Source organism: Lutra lutra, chromosome 4 (assembly GCF_902655055.1).
Source record: "Lutra lutra chromosome 4, mLutLut1.2, whole genome shotgun sequence".
In the NCBI taxonomy this organism is placed as follows: domain Eukaryota; kingdom Metazoa; phylum Chordata; class Mammalia; order Carnivora; family Mustelidae; genus Lutra; species Lutra lutra.
Genome location: NC_062281.1, coordinates 99,546,176 through 99,562,913, shown reverse-complemented (window position 1 = coordinate 99,562,913; position 16,738 = coordinate 99,546,176). Strand labels below are relative to the sequence as shown.

The following is a 16,738-nucleotide window of genomic DNA, read 5'->3' as shown; positions in this document are numbered from 1 at the left end:
GCGCTCGGCTCGTCGAGTCTGGCGACAACGGCGGCTGCGGAGCGAGAGGCCCGGCGGTGGCCCCGGACTGCAGCGGGAGGCCGAGGCGGGAGCGCGCGGGGCTGAGGCGGCGGCGGCGGCGGCCAGGGGCCGGGCGGCGGAGCGGGCGGGAGGCTGAGGGGGCTCCCCCCGCGGGACGGGCGCGGGGACGGCTCCGGGGGGCGGGGGCCGGGGCCCGGGCCGGCTCGCGCGGGGGGTATGATGACCCGGCGACGGGGCCCCGGATCTCGTCTCCTCCGCCGCCTCCTCACGGCAGCCCCAGCTCGCGGCTGAGAACCAGACCCACCGGCGGTGAGTCGGACCGGGCGGGAAGGGGCCTCGGCGGGGAGCGAGCTCCCATCCGCTTCCCGAGGCGGGGCCGGGAGGGCCGCGGGCTCTCGGGGGCGCCCGGCCTGCGGGGGGCGCCTCCCTGGGCGCGCCCCCACCCGGGACCCGGTGCCCAGTCCGGTGGCTCGGCCGCTAGCGGCCGCGGAGGAGCTTGCGTTCCCGGGAAAGCGAGGAGGCTCCGGGCTTGTTTTCGGGGCAACTCCCCCTGCCTCCTGCCACTTCTCTTTGGGGCGTGTTGTTGTCCTCAGATGACAGGGGGCCGCCTTGCGCCTCCTCACCCGGCCGGTTTTTTTCCCCGGCCGTCGTGGCAGGTTCCCATCGTGTGGCTTGTGCGTGTGTATTTCACAGCTCTGCTTATCACCATGGTTTTGGGTTATTTGTGCTCTTTGCGACCAGGAAGCGGTGTCTGGAAAGGACGGCGGTGGCGGGGTGGGTGTGGAAGCTTTTCTATCCTCTCCGCTTCTGTTCTTTAATCGTTAGGTTTGTAATTTGTAATGATGGTGGAGACTACGTGGGACCAGCCCACCTAATGTGTGTCTGTGCAAGGCGGATTTAGAGGTCTGGCTCGGAGGGAAACTTTTGCTGTCTGTCGCCACTTTTCCAAAGCTTTCGTTTAAAGAAAAGAGAGAGAGAAAAGGTGAGGAAACAACCAAAAACTCTTGGGTAAGGCCCGTACTGTTCGCAGGTCTGTGGGAAAGAGGCCCTTTTTGTGTTTAGCAACCGGGACTTGGGGCTCGGTCTCCAAGAGCGCTGGTCTAACCTCCAGTTTGTTGTGACAAACCGTGAGCACTGGCCTTGTGTTTATGCTGGGCGCGTTTTCTTTCCTGTTTAGGTGGGGGAAGGGAGGAGGGGCTCGAGAAGGGGAAAAAACAATCCTCAGCCTCAGTATGTCTTTCTTGCACGTAAAGCACTCCCTCAGCTAGTTTTGAGGAAGCCCTAGGTGCTTTTTCTTAGTGACACTTCGGGAATTTTCAGAAATTGCATCAAAATATTCATTTCAACTGTAGACTCTTCTGCCTAGTCTGTCCTTTATCTTATTTGTTCCCTAGTAACTGATGAAAACAGCAGCCTGGCTTCCTGCTCTTGATGAAATGGGGTTAAATTAAGTGGCTGATGCCCTCAGCAAAACCTACAATTTTGCTCTTGTTTGTGTAAAGCTATTTTTGATTCCTGGTCTGTAGTGTGTGTGTTTTGAAGATTGTTGAGATTTCAAGTCATTACAGGCTTTTACTTATATAGTTCTAAAGCTTTCTGAAAACATTTAAAAAATCTAACAAGTCCTGTTACCTATGATTTTGGATCTTTACATGTAATTACCCCAGAATTATGTGTTACAATACTGGTATGATGGAAGTATATCTGTGACTTTAAGATACTGTTCCTTGCTGGGAGGATATTTTAGTAAAGTAACTTGTGGTTGGAACTGGAGGCAGCCAAGCCAGTAAAGCATCTGATGAGTAAAATGGTGAGTGAGATCTTGTAAATATGTATACTGGCTCTAGTTGGTAAGTAGGACTTCTGCTGGTGATACTCATAAATAGTGTATACCATTTTTGGATATTGTAGTTTTATGGATTGTAGAGTAAGTTGGTTGGTAACTTGAGATTTAAAACCAAACCAAAACTCCCTCCTAAAAGAAAAAAAGATAATCTCAAAATTCACAATTCTCTGGAAAATAGAATTTCTTCATTCTGTGGTTTTGTTTTCATAAGCACAGCTCAGTCAGTGGTTGTGTTGGGAGAAATCAGTGAGCCAAACCTGCCTTGTAAACTTCTTACACTTGGAACTTGCACAACTTGTTGTTAGTTATATATTGTAACTCGTCTTTTTGTAATTTGAAGTAATTTTGCAAACATGAACTTCCTGATCTGCCCTTTTTCATTTTCATGACTGCATAAAGCAATCCATATGTTTTTAGCTTTTTTTTTTCAAGTTACAGTTATTAATTTCTCCCTAGTCTCTTCCCTTACATTTCCCTTACATTGTGCCATTCTGAACACAACCCATCAAAATCATTTTTCCTTCAAGTACCACTTCAACAATCAGTGATTTGCTTTTTGGTTCCTTTTTTGTTCCTAACTTCACAGCTCCCTAAATGACTTATGTATTTTTGTAGAGCATAATTTGGCTCTGTAAAAAAAACTTTTTATATCCTGTTTTTATATTTTTCTCTTTCTTTCTTTTTCCTCTGTGTGTGTGTGTATGTGTGTTACATCACCTAAGCAACATTCTAAACTCCTAGAAGATAGGGAAGCTTATGTATATTTCTTTTGGATTCTTTAAGGGCACCTGGTACGGTGCTTTCCCAGAGTGCTTAATGGAAAAGAATCAGAAGACCTGAATTCTTTGCCAGCATTACAACTCATTAGCTCTATGTAAAACTTGTTTGCCTTTCTTGGGTCTCCTTTTTCTCACCTTGGAATTAGGGGGTTTTGGAAAGAGTCTCATCAGGTCCGTTTTAGCTATAAGAATCCCTGTACTTTTTTGCCAGTGTTTTTTGCTTCAGTCGAGTACATCTCCTTACTTGAAACAGTTTTTCATTTTTCCACATTCCCTGGCATACTGGCAAAAGTTATCTCATAATCTGAAAGAAGTTATTCCACCTTCTATCTGCCAAAGTATTGTTACCTTATTTAAGTCCTCTTTTCCTTAGGCCTTTGCTGACTGATCTAAACAGGGTCATCTCAAGATTCATGTTCCATATTGATATTTACTTTGTTAATTTGACATTTTCCTTATGCTTGAAACTCCTTGAGGTATAGCTTTCTTCATTCTAAATTTTATAGGCCTTGTAAACTGTTGGGTGCACATACCAAGAGCATACCTTTTTACCAAAGACAAAAAATACGTACTTTTCTTTTGTTCTCTTGCTATAGATTCATCATTCCAAATAATGGAGAGATTGAAATTTAGGAAAAGATATCCTGCCTAGAGGGATAGTTTACCAGAATATTACAAAATATTGATTATGTGGCTGTAAGTTACATAGAATTGTAGAATTACTCTTTCATCAGCTAACACCACTTATTCCACACCCTCTCTTTGCATACTAGTTGGGTAATTGGCTTACTGGTTCCTTATGAAGGAAAGTGTTACAGGAAAGGGGTGGTGGACTTTCATTCAAATAGTGTTCTTAGGGTTTCATGCTTATTTTTTTCTTCTGTATCACTACACTTAGAAAACTAGTTTAGGTATTCTCTTGTAGGCAAGAGACTATAATTTCTATTTCAGTTGATTATTTCTCTAATTCAGTCAGTATGACACCTGAGATCCCCTTATGTTTACATATGGAGAAGTAAAGATCTCTTTCTAGTCATTCATTCCAACACACATTTGACACATATCGTATGTGATAGATGCTGGTGATACCCACCCCCAAAAAGATACCTACACTGGTATTTAGAATTACCCTTACAGAATTTGCAGTTTAGAAGTCAATTTTTCTTTTTGAGAGAGGGAGGGAGGAGGGGGAGAGGCAGAGAGAGAGAGAGAGAGCGCATCTTGGGCAGGCTTCATACCCAGCGTGGAGCCTGTTTCAGGGCTCAGTCTCACAACCCTGAGATCACATCCTGGGCCAAAATCAAGAGTTAGACGCTTGACTGACTGAGCCACCCAGGCATCCCAAGAAGTCAGCTTTTAAATAGTCATACTTAGAATAACATTTAGGGTGGCCTCTTGAGTTAATACGTGATCTGGCTCTTGTCTGCCTGCTTCTATTATTTCCTTTTCTATTCTGTTCCATCTACACTGCTCTCTTCTTCAAATAAGCCAAGAATGTGCCTTGGCACTAACTGTTCTCTTCCACTGGAATGGCTTCTTCTTGTCAGTTAGATCTTAGCTTAAGTGCCACAACCTTACAAGGCTTTCCTTGACCACCAAATCTAGAGTATCTCTGCCCCTCCCACCATCTCTGTCATATCATTGTGTTTTGTTTTCATCATAGCTTCTGTTTTCTTAGGGGATATATGTGTGTTGTCTTCCCAGAAGAAAGTAAATTCCAGGAGACAAGGGATCTTGTCCATCTGGAACACCACTGTTATCCCTAGTTTCTAGAACAGTGCCAGGCAGACAGACTAGGTACTCAGTATGTTTGTTAAATGAGTAAATGACATAAATAAGTACAGGTGTCATAAGTACTGAGAAGTGGTAGAGGATGCTGTGGGAGCCTTTACCAGGAAACCTAAGCTAGTACGAAGTGACCTGGGCAAGGCTTTCCTGAGTGTATTTGTCCGCATAAGGCTGACTAACACATACATAATCTAGGAAAATAGTTTTTCTTTCATGTGACATCCTGAAGTAAGTGTTCCAGGTTCAAGTGAGCATTCTTGGTGGGCAGGTGGTTCTGCTCTTACAGGATCATTCAGAGACAGTTCTTTCCAGCTCTAGCTCTGTCATCCTTGAGCATTGTTTCATGGTAGGAGCTGGGTCTTCATGGGTTTTTGCTGGTGAACATAGCCATGAGCCTGGGGTGAAGGAGAGAGTAGATTTTGATCCAAACCAACAGCCTATATAACCACACTGAAAAAAATGGAGACTAACAGGATAAGTAGAAATTAGAAAAAGAGAAGACTAGGAGGGGACAATGAAGTTCAGAGAGGAAATATTATGTGTAAAGGAACTAGGATGGGAGAAATCAGGCCTACTCTAGGAAATTTGGAGATTTTGTACTTTATCTCAAGGTTTTAAGCAGGAGACAGATAAGCATTTTTTTAAAGTTTCAGTTGTAAGGTGAAGAATGAGTTGGGAGAAGGGAGTTTAAGAAGGAGGCTTGAGAGTCCCATTTGGGGAAAGCAAGTTAGGCTGTTGAAATAGCCCAGGAGTGTCAGCAAGGGTGGAGAAAAATGAGTGGAGTGGAGAGATAGATGGTGTTACGGTGAAGGAGTTTTCTTCCCAACACTACTCCTTGCTTTATTTTTACAGAATGTGTTTTCTTATTTACCTACCTTAATGATAGGAATATTCTTTATATATCATCGTGCTAGAGAAGATGTATATCTGTGTACATGTCAGCCGAGGACAAACAAGTGCCAGAGAAAGCAATAAATTTACAGTACTGATTTTAGGTTATTTAGGTCACCAATTGTTAAATTGTATCAAAGAGGCAAAGATGATGCTAAGCAAAAGCAGTAGGAGTTTATTATTGGTGTGGAAGATGTAAGTTACCTGGAAAGGAAGGGCAGAACACTGACAAATGATTACCTTGGTTGTCATAACTCACTTCTCCTTTCATAGTTATAATATTTGAATCCTTTGTAGTAATATTAGCTACCTGTAGTGCCCATAATGTGGGGCACCCTGTAAATGTTCAGTAGATGTGAGCATGGCAGGGAGTAGGGAAGCCTTTAATTTTGAAAGCCTGTTTTTGAAAACTGTAGGCTCTAGCAAGACTCAGTTCTCTTTAGCAATAAGTACAAATGCTAGTAACCCTTTGCCTGTTAGTTCTAGTTCCCCATGAATACAGTGGCCAAATTTGTCAATATACTTAGATAGTTAAATCCTTGGAAATCAGATTTGAAATGAAAAGACGTTTATTACTAGAGTCAAGAGGTGCAACATTTTTTAGGAAATCCCAAGTAATTTATTGGGCACTGCTCTCCTGCGAATTGGTAATATTCGTAACTTAACAGAGTCTGATACATAGTAAGTTTTCTGCAGATGTTAATTCTGTTCCATATTTTTGTTGGGGAGGCCTCACCCTAGGAAGAAAATTTTTTCCAGCATTTTGCAAAGGTGGTTTTCTGGAACATAGTATCTGTATCTTATGTCTAAGAATGACTGCTTTTAGCTGAATTTCAGGATGTCATATAGATAAGAGTGTTGATTTTTCTTTTTCTTTTTTTTAAAGATTTTATTTATTATTAGAGAGAACATGAGTAGTGGGGAGGGGCAAAAGGAGAGGGAGCAACTGCCCACTGAGTAGGGATCCTGACATGGAACTCAATCCCAGGACCCTGAGATCATGACCTGGGGGCAGATCCTTAACCAAGTGAGCCCCCCAGGTGTCCCAAGAGTGTTTATTTTTCCAGGCAGGTTTGATTTTGTATTTTCTTTTCACTTTGTGCTTGTTGAGGTCAGGGTGAGTCCCAGCCACCCTGGCATTGTACTGACTTAAGTACCACGCACCCTTACTGTGGGGAAAGCCAGTCAAATTCTGGGTTGTTCTTTCCCTATGGATAGACTTAAAAGTTTGTCATACTAAATAAGAATTACGTCCATTTATATCCTTAAGCTTTTAGAAAAATTCCTAGAACTTACACATTTTGCAGCGCTCACTGAAGACTTGAAACCATCTGTATCTGTTATTTATTGGGTGAAAAGTTGTCCATAACATTACTCTGGTAAATGCAGTATTTTAAAGTGTCTAGTTATGAACATATTTTTTAAAAATTTGGTATTATACTTCATGAATTCTTTTTAGATTTATTAACTTTTTAAACTTTCATATTCCTAGATATAGCTACAAACTGCACATTTTGTATTCAATTCTTTTATCAAATACTTTTAGGCACATAAAGGTTGTGCTCCTGTTTATTGATAGGTTGTTAAAATTAATAGCTCAACAGATATGCAATGGAAAACAAATTTCAAAAATTTGCTTCCTTTCATTGTTTAAAAATTGGCTCAGTTTTATAATAGGTGAGAAGTTTTTTTGCATATATTTTAATAGGTAAATTTTGTAAAGGTACTGCTTGGTTTCAGATTTTTCTTTTCACTTCTTTTTTAAAAAGGATTTTATTTATTTTTTTGACAGAGAGAGACACAGCGAGAGAGGTAACACAAGCAGGGGGAGTGAGAGAGGGAAAACAGCCTTCCCGCGGAGCTCCATGCGAGCTGGATCCCAGGACTCCAAACCAGGAGCCCGGGATCATGACCTGAGCCGAAGGCAGATGCTTAATGACTGAGCCACCCAGGTGCCCCTTTCTTTTATTTTAATTTGGCATTATGTCAGTGATATAGGCAGAACAAGAGGACTTGTAAATTCGTAGCCTTGGACTTAAATTGCACTGGCTTTAGCTTTTAATTTACACTTTTTTTTTCTCCTCAGGATTCATATAAATTATGAAAACTCTTTTTAAAGTAAATCCAGGCCACATTTTAGAAATCGAAGGCTGAGGATTTGTTCTTCGTTCCAGCTGTCTAGTCCAGTGCAGATGGTTTTTAGTTGCATTCAGGCACAAAGAAATGTACACATTGCTTTTTTATGTTCTGTAACATCCTTTGTCATGCTTCCTTCCTTTCTTATGTGTGTTTATTCTCTTATGACTAGTAAAATTAAACTATGTGTAGTGGAGTGGAGACTCCCTCTATATCTCAAAGATGCACAGAGAAAAGGGAGGGATATTTGAAAAATAAAACCAAGCATTTGAAAATCCTGAACTTTAATATGAGTGGTAGGGAGTAGATACGAGGTTGGTAGGCAGGGGTCGAAATCATCCAATAAATACTGCATATCTGAATATTGCCAGGGTTTGTGCAGTAGTTTCTGATGCTATAAGCAAAGAACAAGACCTGTATGGCACCTATCATGGAATTAACACTGTAGCTGGAAATGTGAGTAACATTAAGTAAATAATTTTGAGTTGTAAGGGAGGAACAGGATGCTATGGGAGTGCATGGTGGGTGGGGGATGGGTGGTAGTTGTGGGGTGTATGTGTGTGAGGGGTGTGTGTGTGTGTGTGTGTGTGAATGAATGAATGGTTTTCCAGAAGAAAATCTTCACCATATTAGAGGGCCTTCCAAGAACTGAAAAGGGCAGTATGGGCGGTATGGCTGGGATGGAGGAATTAAGGTGAGGAGATTCTGGAAGACAACAACCAGATTTTTGGAGAGCGTTTTAAGGCAGATTGAGGATTTTGGACTTTATCCACAAAGCAGTGGAAAACCCTGAAGGCAGGGGGAGGAAGGTGGTTAAGAAAGAGCAGTCATCTGATTTGCATAGTTTAAAAACAAAGATCCCCAGAGTGCATTCAGGATTAGTTTGGAGACTATTGGCTATTGAACTAGAATGGTCCCAAAAGGGGTAGGAAAAAAATGGCTGATTTTGAAATATACTTAGGAGGTAGAATTGGTAAGATTTGGTTATAGATTAGAGGTGGAGTAATCAGGGAGGAGGAGGTTTCAGGATAATCATACTAAATGAATTCCAGGCACTGAAACTGTACATGTATTAAACAATTTAATTTTCAGAATAATCCCATGAGTTAAGTATTATCACCAATTTATAGATGAGGAAACGGAGACTCATTGCCTCTCTGATTTTTGGCTTAAGATGTAGTATCATAATTGAGTTAGAAGACTAGGGGTTGGGTGGAGGCTCATAAGATTAATTTTGGACTTGTTAAATTTGGGATGTCTGCAGGATACCCAAATTGCAGTGTGGAATTTTATTTGGAAGTAAGAATTTGGAGTTGAGGAGAGAGAAGTCTGGGTTAGAAATAAAGATTTGAGACTCTTTTGCAGATGACTAATCCTGGGAAGTAGTTATTGAGAAGAGGGAAAGTATGGACAAGAGAAGAATTAATATAGAGCCCCACAGCATCTGAGGGTTATATGATTGAGAAGGGGAAGATAAATAGGAATGGCTTGTTCTGTCAGTTGTTTCAACTTTTTTCTGAAAGTATTAGCTTTGGAAGTCTTGGGGTTTATTGAGCTTGAGGTGTTTATGGGATATTCCAGGACAGAAAATTGGGCTGTTTTACTCCCTTTGTCCATGTTTTTCTAAGAATAACTTCCTGTGGTTCTTCAGAAGATCCTCTTGATAGGCTTCACACCATCTTGTTTTCTGGTCATTTTATCCGTGGTCCCCTTACATTATAGTGGACAGAGCTAGACACTATTAAAATAGTTAACTGAACAGAGTAGATAGCATCCACTTTGTCCAGTACATTCTGGACACTATTTCTATGAATGTAGTTTAAGATTGAATTAGCTTTTGGTATGTGTGTGTTGGGGGGAACATTATTATATGTTTCTCTTACCAACTGAAAGTGTCTTTCATATACATGTGCTCCCACTAAACCTTGTATTTCTTATCCTCCTGCTTTGTGCTAGTCATATTTTGCACTATGTAGGATTCTCTATTTGTGTTAAATTTCATCTTCTAGTTTTGTAGTTTCTACCCTATTGTGGTCTTTTTGGACCTGATACTTAGCAAATATTGAGTATGCGCCCAAATTTGATTCCTCTCTAAATTTTGTAAGTGTGCCTTCTATGTCTCAATTTAAATAGTTGATCAAAAGGCTCATCGGGGCAGGAGTGAACACAGAGCTGTGGAATGAGCTCTCGGGCCAAAGAGCTTGGTGCTGCTACTTAATAGCTCTGCTGTTTTGGGCAAGTTACTTTATCCACTCTGTATCTTAGTTTCCTCATCTGTAAAGTGTAAATAATGATAGTATCTCTTCCAAAGAGTTGTGGTGACAATTAACAGAGTAATGTATGTGAAGTGCTTAGACAACTACTTGACACATAGTAAGTGATCAGTCTTCTAAGCCATTATTATTATTATGGTTATTATTTTATAAACCGTCATAGATGTTCATGCTCTTTTAACAATATGACCACCTATTGCTGAGTCTTGAAGAGTGATTAAGAGTGTGAGATTGACCAAAAAATTGATCCTTCTGTAATAGGAAATGTGTTTTGGAAAATGTATAAAATAAAACCCCAGGCAGGTAGTTATACTTTACTTGTGGTTTTTCTAAACTAAAAGTCTTCTGCTGTTAATTGAGGGGTTGTGTAAAATTGAGGGTCTAATTCTTCCTCTCTCTCAACGTAGGTATGGCATCACAGCTGCAGGTGTTTTCCCCCCCATCAGTGTCGTCGAGTGCCTTCTGCAGTGCGAAGAAACTGAAAATAGAGCCCTCTGGCTGGGATGTTTCTGGACAGAGCAGCAACGACAAATATTATACCCACAGCAAAACCCTCCCAGCCACACAAGGGCAAGCCAACTCCTCTCACCAGGTAGCAAATTTCAACATCCCTGCCTACGACCAGGGCCTCCTCCTCCCAGCTCCTGCAGTGGAGCATATTGTTGTAACAGCTGCTGATAGCTCGGCCAGTGCTGCTCCATCAACCTTCCAAAGCAGCCAGACCCTGACTCACAGAAGCAACGTTTCTTTGCTTGAGCCATATCAAAAATGTGGATTGAAAAGAAAAAGTGAGGAAGTTGACAGCAACGGTAGCGTGCAAATCATAGAAGAACATCCCCCTCTCATGCTGCAAAACAGGACTGTGGTGGGTGCTGCTGCCACGACCACCACTGTGACCACAAAGAGTAGCAGTTCCAGTGGAGAAGGGGACTACCAGCTGGTCCAGCATGAGATCCTTTGCTCTATGACCAATAGCTATGAAGTGTTGGAGTTCCTAGGCCGGGGAACATTTGGACAGGTGGCTAAGTGCTGGAAGCGGAGCACGAAGGAAATTGTGGCTATTAAAATCTTGAAGAACCACCCCTCCTATGCCAGACAAGGACAGATTGAAGTGAGCATCCTTTCTCGCCTAAGCAGTGAAAATGCTGATGAGTATAATTTTGTTCGTTCTTATGAGTGCTTTCAGCATAAGAATCACACCTGCCTTGTGTTTGAGATGCTGGAGCAGAACTTGTATGATTTTCTAAAGCAGAACAAGTTTAGCCCACTGCCACTCAAGTACATCAGACCAATCTTGCAGCAGGTGGCCACAGCCCTGATGAAGCTCAAGAGCCTTGGTCTGATTCACGCTGACCTTAAGCCTGAAAACATAATGCTGGTCGATCCAGTGCGCCAACCCTACCGAGTGAAGGTCATTGACTTTGGTTCTGCTAGTCACGTTTCCAAAGCTGTGTGCTCAACCTACTTACAGTCACGTTACTACAGGCAAGTGGCAAATGCTAAAAAAGCATATCTTAGACTAGAGATCTGTCTCTGTACTTAACATATATTACATAGAGTCACATATAACAAACAATGAGTTTATTTACAGATTCCAAAGTAGAATAGGATAATATGTTTTACTTCATTTCTTGTCTGGCATTCCTATATGTAATATTGTCTTATTTCTGAAGTTATTATTATTATTATTATTTTTTAAAGATTTTATTTACTTATTTGACACAGAGAGAGATCACAAGTAGGCAGAGAGGCAGGCAGAGAGAGAGGGGAAAGCAGGCTCCCCGCTGAGCAGAGAGCCCGATGCGGGACTCAATCCCAGGACCCTGGGATCATGACCTGAGCCGAAGGCAGAGGCTTTAACCCACTGAGCCACCCAGGTGCCCCTGAAGTTATTACTTAACACTAGAAAATCTAATTCAGTCCGATTCTGAAGGTTGTTCCTAGTTGAATTATACTAGCATCTGGTTCCTTCTTTAGTACCATTATACCTAGTTTTCCCATTTTAAAGAGTCTTTTAAAATATAAAGATGTTTACTTACTTGTAATGAATTTGGGCATATGCTGCTACTTTTTTCAAGTTCCTTTTTTGGCAGGTAAGATGCCTTGGGAATAATTCCAGGTTTAACTCTAGCAACATTTCATTCTTTGACGTTTTCTTTCTTTTGTAATAGAATTGGATCTGATGATTGCTAAGGGCACTTCCTGTTTTAACATCTCCATAATAGTTCGAACTTATTCGGTTATGACCTTATTTGGTTATCCTAGAATGTCCTTGACCTAAGTGCCTTATACTTTAGTGATTTATATTTCCAGATTGATATGTCTAACAAAGCTGCCTTTTTAGTATATAATGATTATTAGGACAGCTCTTAAATGTCGGTATATACAATGTTGTCTGTGCTATAACCAAGAAGATTTACTGAAAGAAAAGGGGGAAGTCTTCTTAAGTGAGCTTTTGTTTCCTCAGTACCTCATTTATTTATCTATTTGTCTAGTTACAAATTTTAAGGAATCTGATACTTAATTTTAATGATCATTAAATGCGATTGCCCACTCACCCAATCAAGAAGTGAAACAATAAACAAAAAAAAAATAGGTAATCCATATGTGTTTATCAGGAGATATGTTTATCAAGAGATAATCTGTCAAATGCCTATATTAACTTTTGAGTAAATAGAAAGTCTGAGCTTAGAATTTTTATATTGTGTGAAAATAATAGGACATTTTAATCTGTACAAGGCTCAGAAGAGATGCCATCTACATATTTTTTTCCTAATTGTGTAAAATCTGCCTAACATGAAGTTTACCATTTTAACGATTTTTAAATGAACCATTCAGTGTCATTAAGGACATTCACCATGTTGTGTAACCATCACCACTACTAAATTTTTTTTATCACCCAAAACAGAAGCTCTGTGACCATTGAGTATTAACTCCCACCTTTCCCCTACCCTTGGTATCCTCTATTTGACTTTCTATCCCTATGAATTTGCCTATCTAGATACTGCATGTAAGTGGAATTATACAGTATTTGATATTTGTCCCTTTGTGTCTGGTTTATTTCACTTAGCATAATGTTTCCAAGGTTAAGCCATACTATAAAATGTATCAGAATTTCATTCCTTTTCATGACTAAATAATATTCCAGTGCGTGTATATACTAGATTTTGTTTATCCATTCTCTTGGGTTTCCAGATTTTTGGCTATTATGTATAATGCTACAAAGAACATTAGCATTCGAGTTTAAGTCCCTGTTTTCCATTCTTTTGGTGGGTATATAGCCAAAAGTATATAGCCAAAAAGAAGTGGATCATATGGTAATTCTATGTTTAACTTTTTGAGGAACCACCAAACTATTTTCCACTAGTAATGCATAAAGATTCCAGTTTCTCCACCTCCTCATCAACAGCTTTTTTTCCCCTTTTTTTCTTTTTTGAAGTCGGGGGGATAATAGCCATTCTTATGTGTATGAAATGGTATTCATGTGGTTTTGATTTACATTTCCCTAATGATTAATGATGCTGAGAATCTTTTCACTTATTTATTTTATTATTTTTTTAAGGTTTTATTTATTTATTTATTTGACAGAGAGAATGGGAACATAGGTAGGGGGAGTGGGAAAGGGAGAAGCAGGCTTCCTGTGGACCTGGGAACCTGATGCAGAGCTTGATCCCAGGACCCTGGGATTATGACCTGAGCTGAAGGCAGACGCTTAATGACTGAGCCACCCAGGTGCCCCGACCATCTTTTCATTTATTGCACATCTGTGCATCTTTGGGGAAATGTCTGTTCAAGTCCTTTGTCCATTTTTGTTTTTTTTTTTTTTTTTTTAAAGATTTTATTTATTTATTTGACAGACAGAGATCACAAGTAGGCAGAGAGGCAGGCAGAGAGAGAGAGGAAGGGAAGCAGGCTCCCTGTTGAGCAGAGAGCCCGATGCGGGACTCGATCCCAGGACCCTGAGATCATGACCTGAGCCGAAGGCAGCGGCTTAACCCACTGAGCCACCCAGGCGCCCCCTTTGTCCATTTTTGAATTAGATTTTTTTTTTTTTTTTTGGTTGAGTTGTAAGAGTTCTTTATATATTCTAAGTATTAATCCCTCTGCAGATAGTTGATTTGCGAATGTATTCGCTCATTCCATGGGGTTGCCTATTTATTTTGTCAGTGGTATTTGCACAGAAGTTTTAAATTTTATTGAAGTTCAGTTGGTGTTTTTTGTTGCTTATACTTTTGGTATTCTAAGAAATCATTGTCAGACTGATGTCATGAAACTTTTTCCCATTTGTTTTCCTCTAAGAGTTATATAGTTTTTAGCTCTTATTTAAAAGAATGTAAGAATACAGACATAGATAGCTCTTATACTTGAGTCTTTGGTCTATTTTTAAGTTAATTTTTGTATATGGTGTAAGTTAGGGATTCGGTTTCATTCTTTTGCCTGTGAATATTCAGTTTTCCTAGCACCATTTGCTTAAAAGACTATCTTTTCTCTATTGAAAGCTCTTAACATTTGTCATAATTCATTGACCACAAATACAGGGGTTTATTTCTTGGCTCTCTTCTCTATTCTATTGGTCTGTATGTCTGTCTTTATGCCAGTACCACACAGTCTTGATTACCGGTAGCTTGGTAGTAAGTTTTAAAAATTTTAAATCAAGTTTTGGCTATTTGGAGTCTCTTGAGATTCCATATGAATTTTAGGATGGATTCTTCTATTTCTACAAGAAACATCATTGGTTTTTGAAGGGATTGCACTGAATCTGTAAATCACTTTGGGTAGTAATAACATCTTCACAGCATTATGTCTTCCAATCCATTCTTCTCTATTTTTATCTTTTCCTTTTATAGTTTTGTAAAACTCTGATTATTTCTTGAGTGAGATAGAGTAAAGAGATTCCTACGGCCTTGGTTTCTCATTTCATTATGCTCTAGGCAGTTTGGCTATTTTTGCAACTCTCACCTCCATTTAGTTATTCACGACTTAGAAGATTTAGGTTCTGATTACTTTTTCTTTTAGTATTCTCCTTTGAGCAATCCCACCACCACCCACTCAGGTATATATACAGAAACACTCTACAGGTGCACTTAAGAGCTCAGTTCTGCATCTCCTTTGGAGCATTGGGGAGGTAGGAGGAAGAGCACTGCTGAAGGGTGTGGAGGCTGATCAGCTCTTGCTTCTTGATCTCTTCTCCAGTCAAAGCCTGCAGGTGTTCTTTAACTCGTTGCCTTGTCTGTGGTAATGGAAGCCAATGTTAAGATTGAAAAAGCAATAGAAGTAAGAATTATTTTGTGAAATAATTTTGATGGAATTTTCTCTTAAAGGGTAAAGGAGATTTGAAGAGTTAATAGTTTTGGCGGCTTAGCTTTCTCTAATAAGTAATTCATTTGAATAATTTTCAGTGTTAGGTTGCTGGTCTTTGCCCCTTTTCCTATCCTTTTGATGTACTTTTTTTTTTAAGATTTTTTTTTTTTTTTAATTTATTTGAGAGAGAGAGAGAGAGAGAACATGAGCTGCGGGGAGAGGGAGAGAGAAGCAGACTCCCTGTTGAGCAGGAAGCCAGATGTGGGGCTGGATCCCAGGATGAAGGCAAATGCTTAACTGACTGAGCCACCCAGGTGCCCCTTGATTAATTTTTTTAAAAGATTTTATTTATTTGAGAGAAGGGGAGAACACATAGGAAGAGTGAGAAGGAGAAGCAGACTCCCTGCCAAGCAGAGAGCTCAACATGGGGCTCATGGGGCTTGACCATAGGACACTGAGATCATGACCTAAGCCAAAGGCAAATGCTTAACTGACTGAGCCACCCAAGCACCCTATCCTTTTGATTTAATTTCAGCTGTCATTTGAGTAATTTGATTATGTTTTGTTTTTATAGGAAATACGATTTTCAGATTTTTAAGTCCACTGGTAATTACTCTTCAACAAGTCATCCTGCAGATCCATTGCATTTAGTTCTCAACTAGAGGAGTAATTGTGACTGGAGCTCAGTTTACCCCTTAAAAACAGGAGTTCTTTCTGCATATTACTGAGTAATTACTGTGCATACTGAAGTTCAGTGTCCAGGGCTTAACTGCATTTAGGATTTTTTTTTCCATTTGGAATTTAACATGAATATGTTCTTATGTCACAGTAATACTTGATAATGAACCTCAAGCCAATGGAATAGCAGCTCAGGCATTCCTTCTTTTTTTTTTTTTAAAGATTTTATTTATTTATTTGACAGAGAGAGATCACAAGTAGACAGAGAGGCAGGCAGAGAGAGAGAGAGAAAGAGGAGGAAGCAGGCTCCCTGCTGAGCAGAGAGCCCGATGCGGGGCTCGATCCCAGGACCCTGAGATCATGACCTGAGCCGAAGGCAGCGGCTTAACCCACTGAGCCACCCAGGCGCCCCTCAGGCATTCCTTCTTTACCATTAATTTTATCCACAGTGATCTTCTTTGCTTTGCTTTTAGAGACTGTTAAGTCCTCACCCTGATGTCTTTCAGAAAACCTCTGTGAAATCTCTTTGGCCAGTGAAGCATCCTGGCTCCAAAGCCAGAGTTCCTCTTACCTTCCTTTTTAGTTTACATTGCTTCATCTTCCTGATTACATGCCAAAATTTTATCAGTTGACATAAATTTTTGGCACCATACTTCTCTGTTGGCCATCGGCTTGGCTAAATGCCTTAGCCAATGGAAATAGTATACTTTATTTCCTGGACGCTATAAATGTGTTTGCAGACTACTTCCAAAGAAGTTGCTGTCTTTGGGGCTTGAGTTTAGTTAGGCACAAGGGTTTGCTGTGTTTACAAGCTTAGTGCTTTTCCATTCTGAACAAATTAACTGGCTTTATTAAAGTTGAGATCACTGTATTTGTTATATATGGAAGGACAAGGGCTAGAGAAGGAAAGAATATTTTCAGTATAACATAGACAGTTTCACCTGAGCCACAGATGCAGGAAGTTAGGCTTTATGTAATATTTCTGATCTGGTAAGTTTGATGCCTCTGAGATGGGCAGGAAGAAA

General features: G+C 40.4%; 1 protein-coding gene across 4 annotated transcripts in view; it reads left to right on the top strand.

The window, feature by feature from the left end:
* HIPK1 (homeodomain interacting protein kinase 1) overlaps positions 1–16,738 on the top strand; it is a 52,870-nt gene that overhangs the window by 151 nt on the left and 35,981 nt on the right. For 2 of the 4 annotated variants that reach the window (XM_047724534.1, XM_047724536.1), the window contains exons 1-2: positions 173–330; positions 10,142–11,219. In XM_047724534.1, the coding sequence (XP_047580490.1) occupies positions 10,144–11,219 (1,076 nt within the window). In that variant the 5' untranslated portion in view covers positions 173–330; positions 10,142–10,143. Of the gene's footprint in view, positions 1–171; positions 331–10,141; positions 11,220–16,738 lie in introns of those variants that run through there. The other 2 variants (XM_047724535.1, XM_047724533.1) reach the window with 2 other exon arrangements.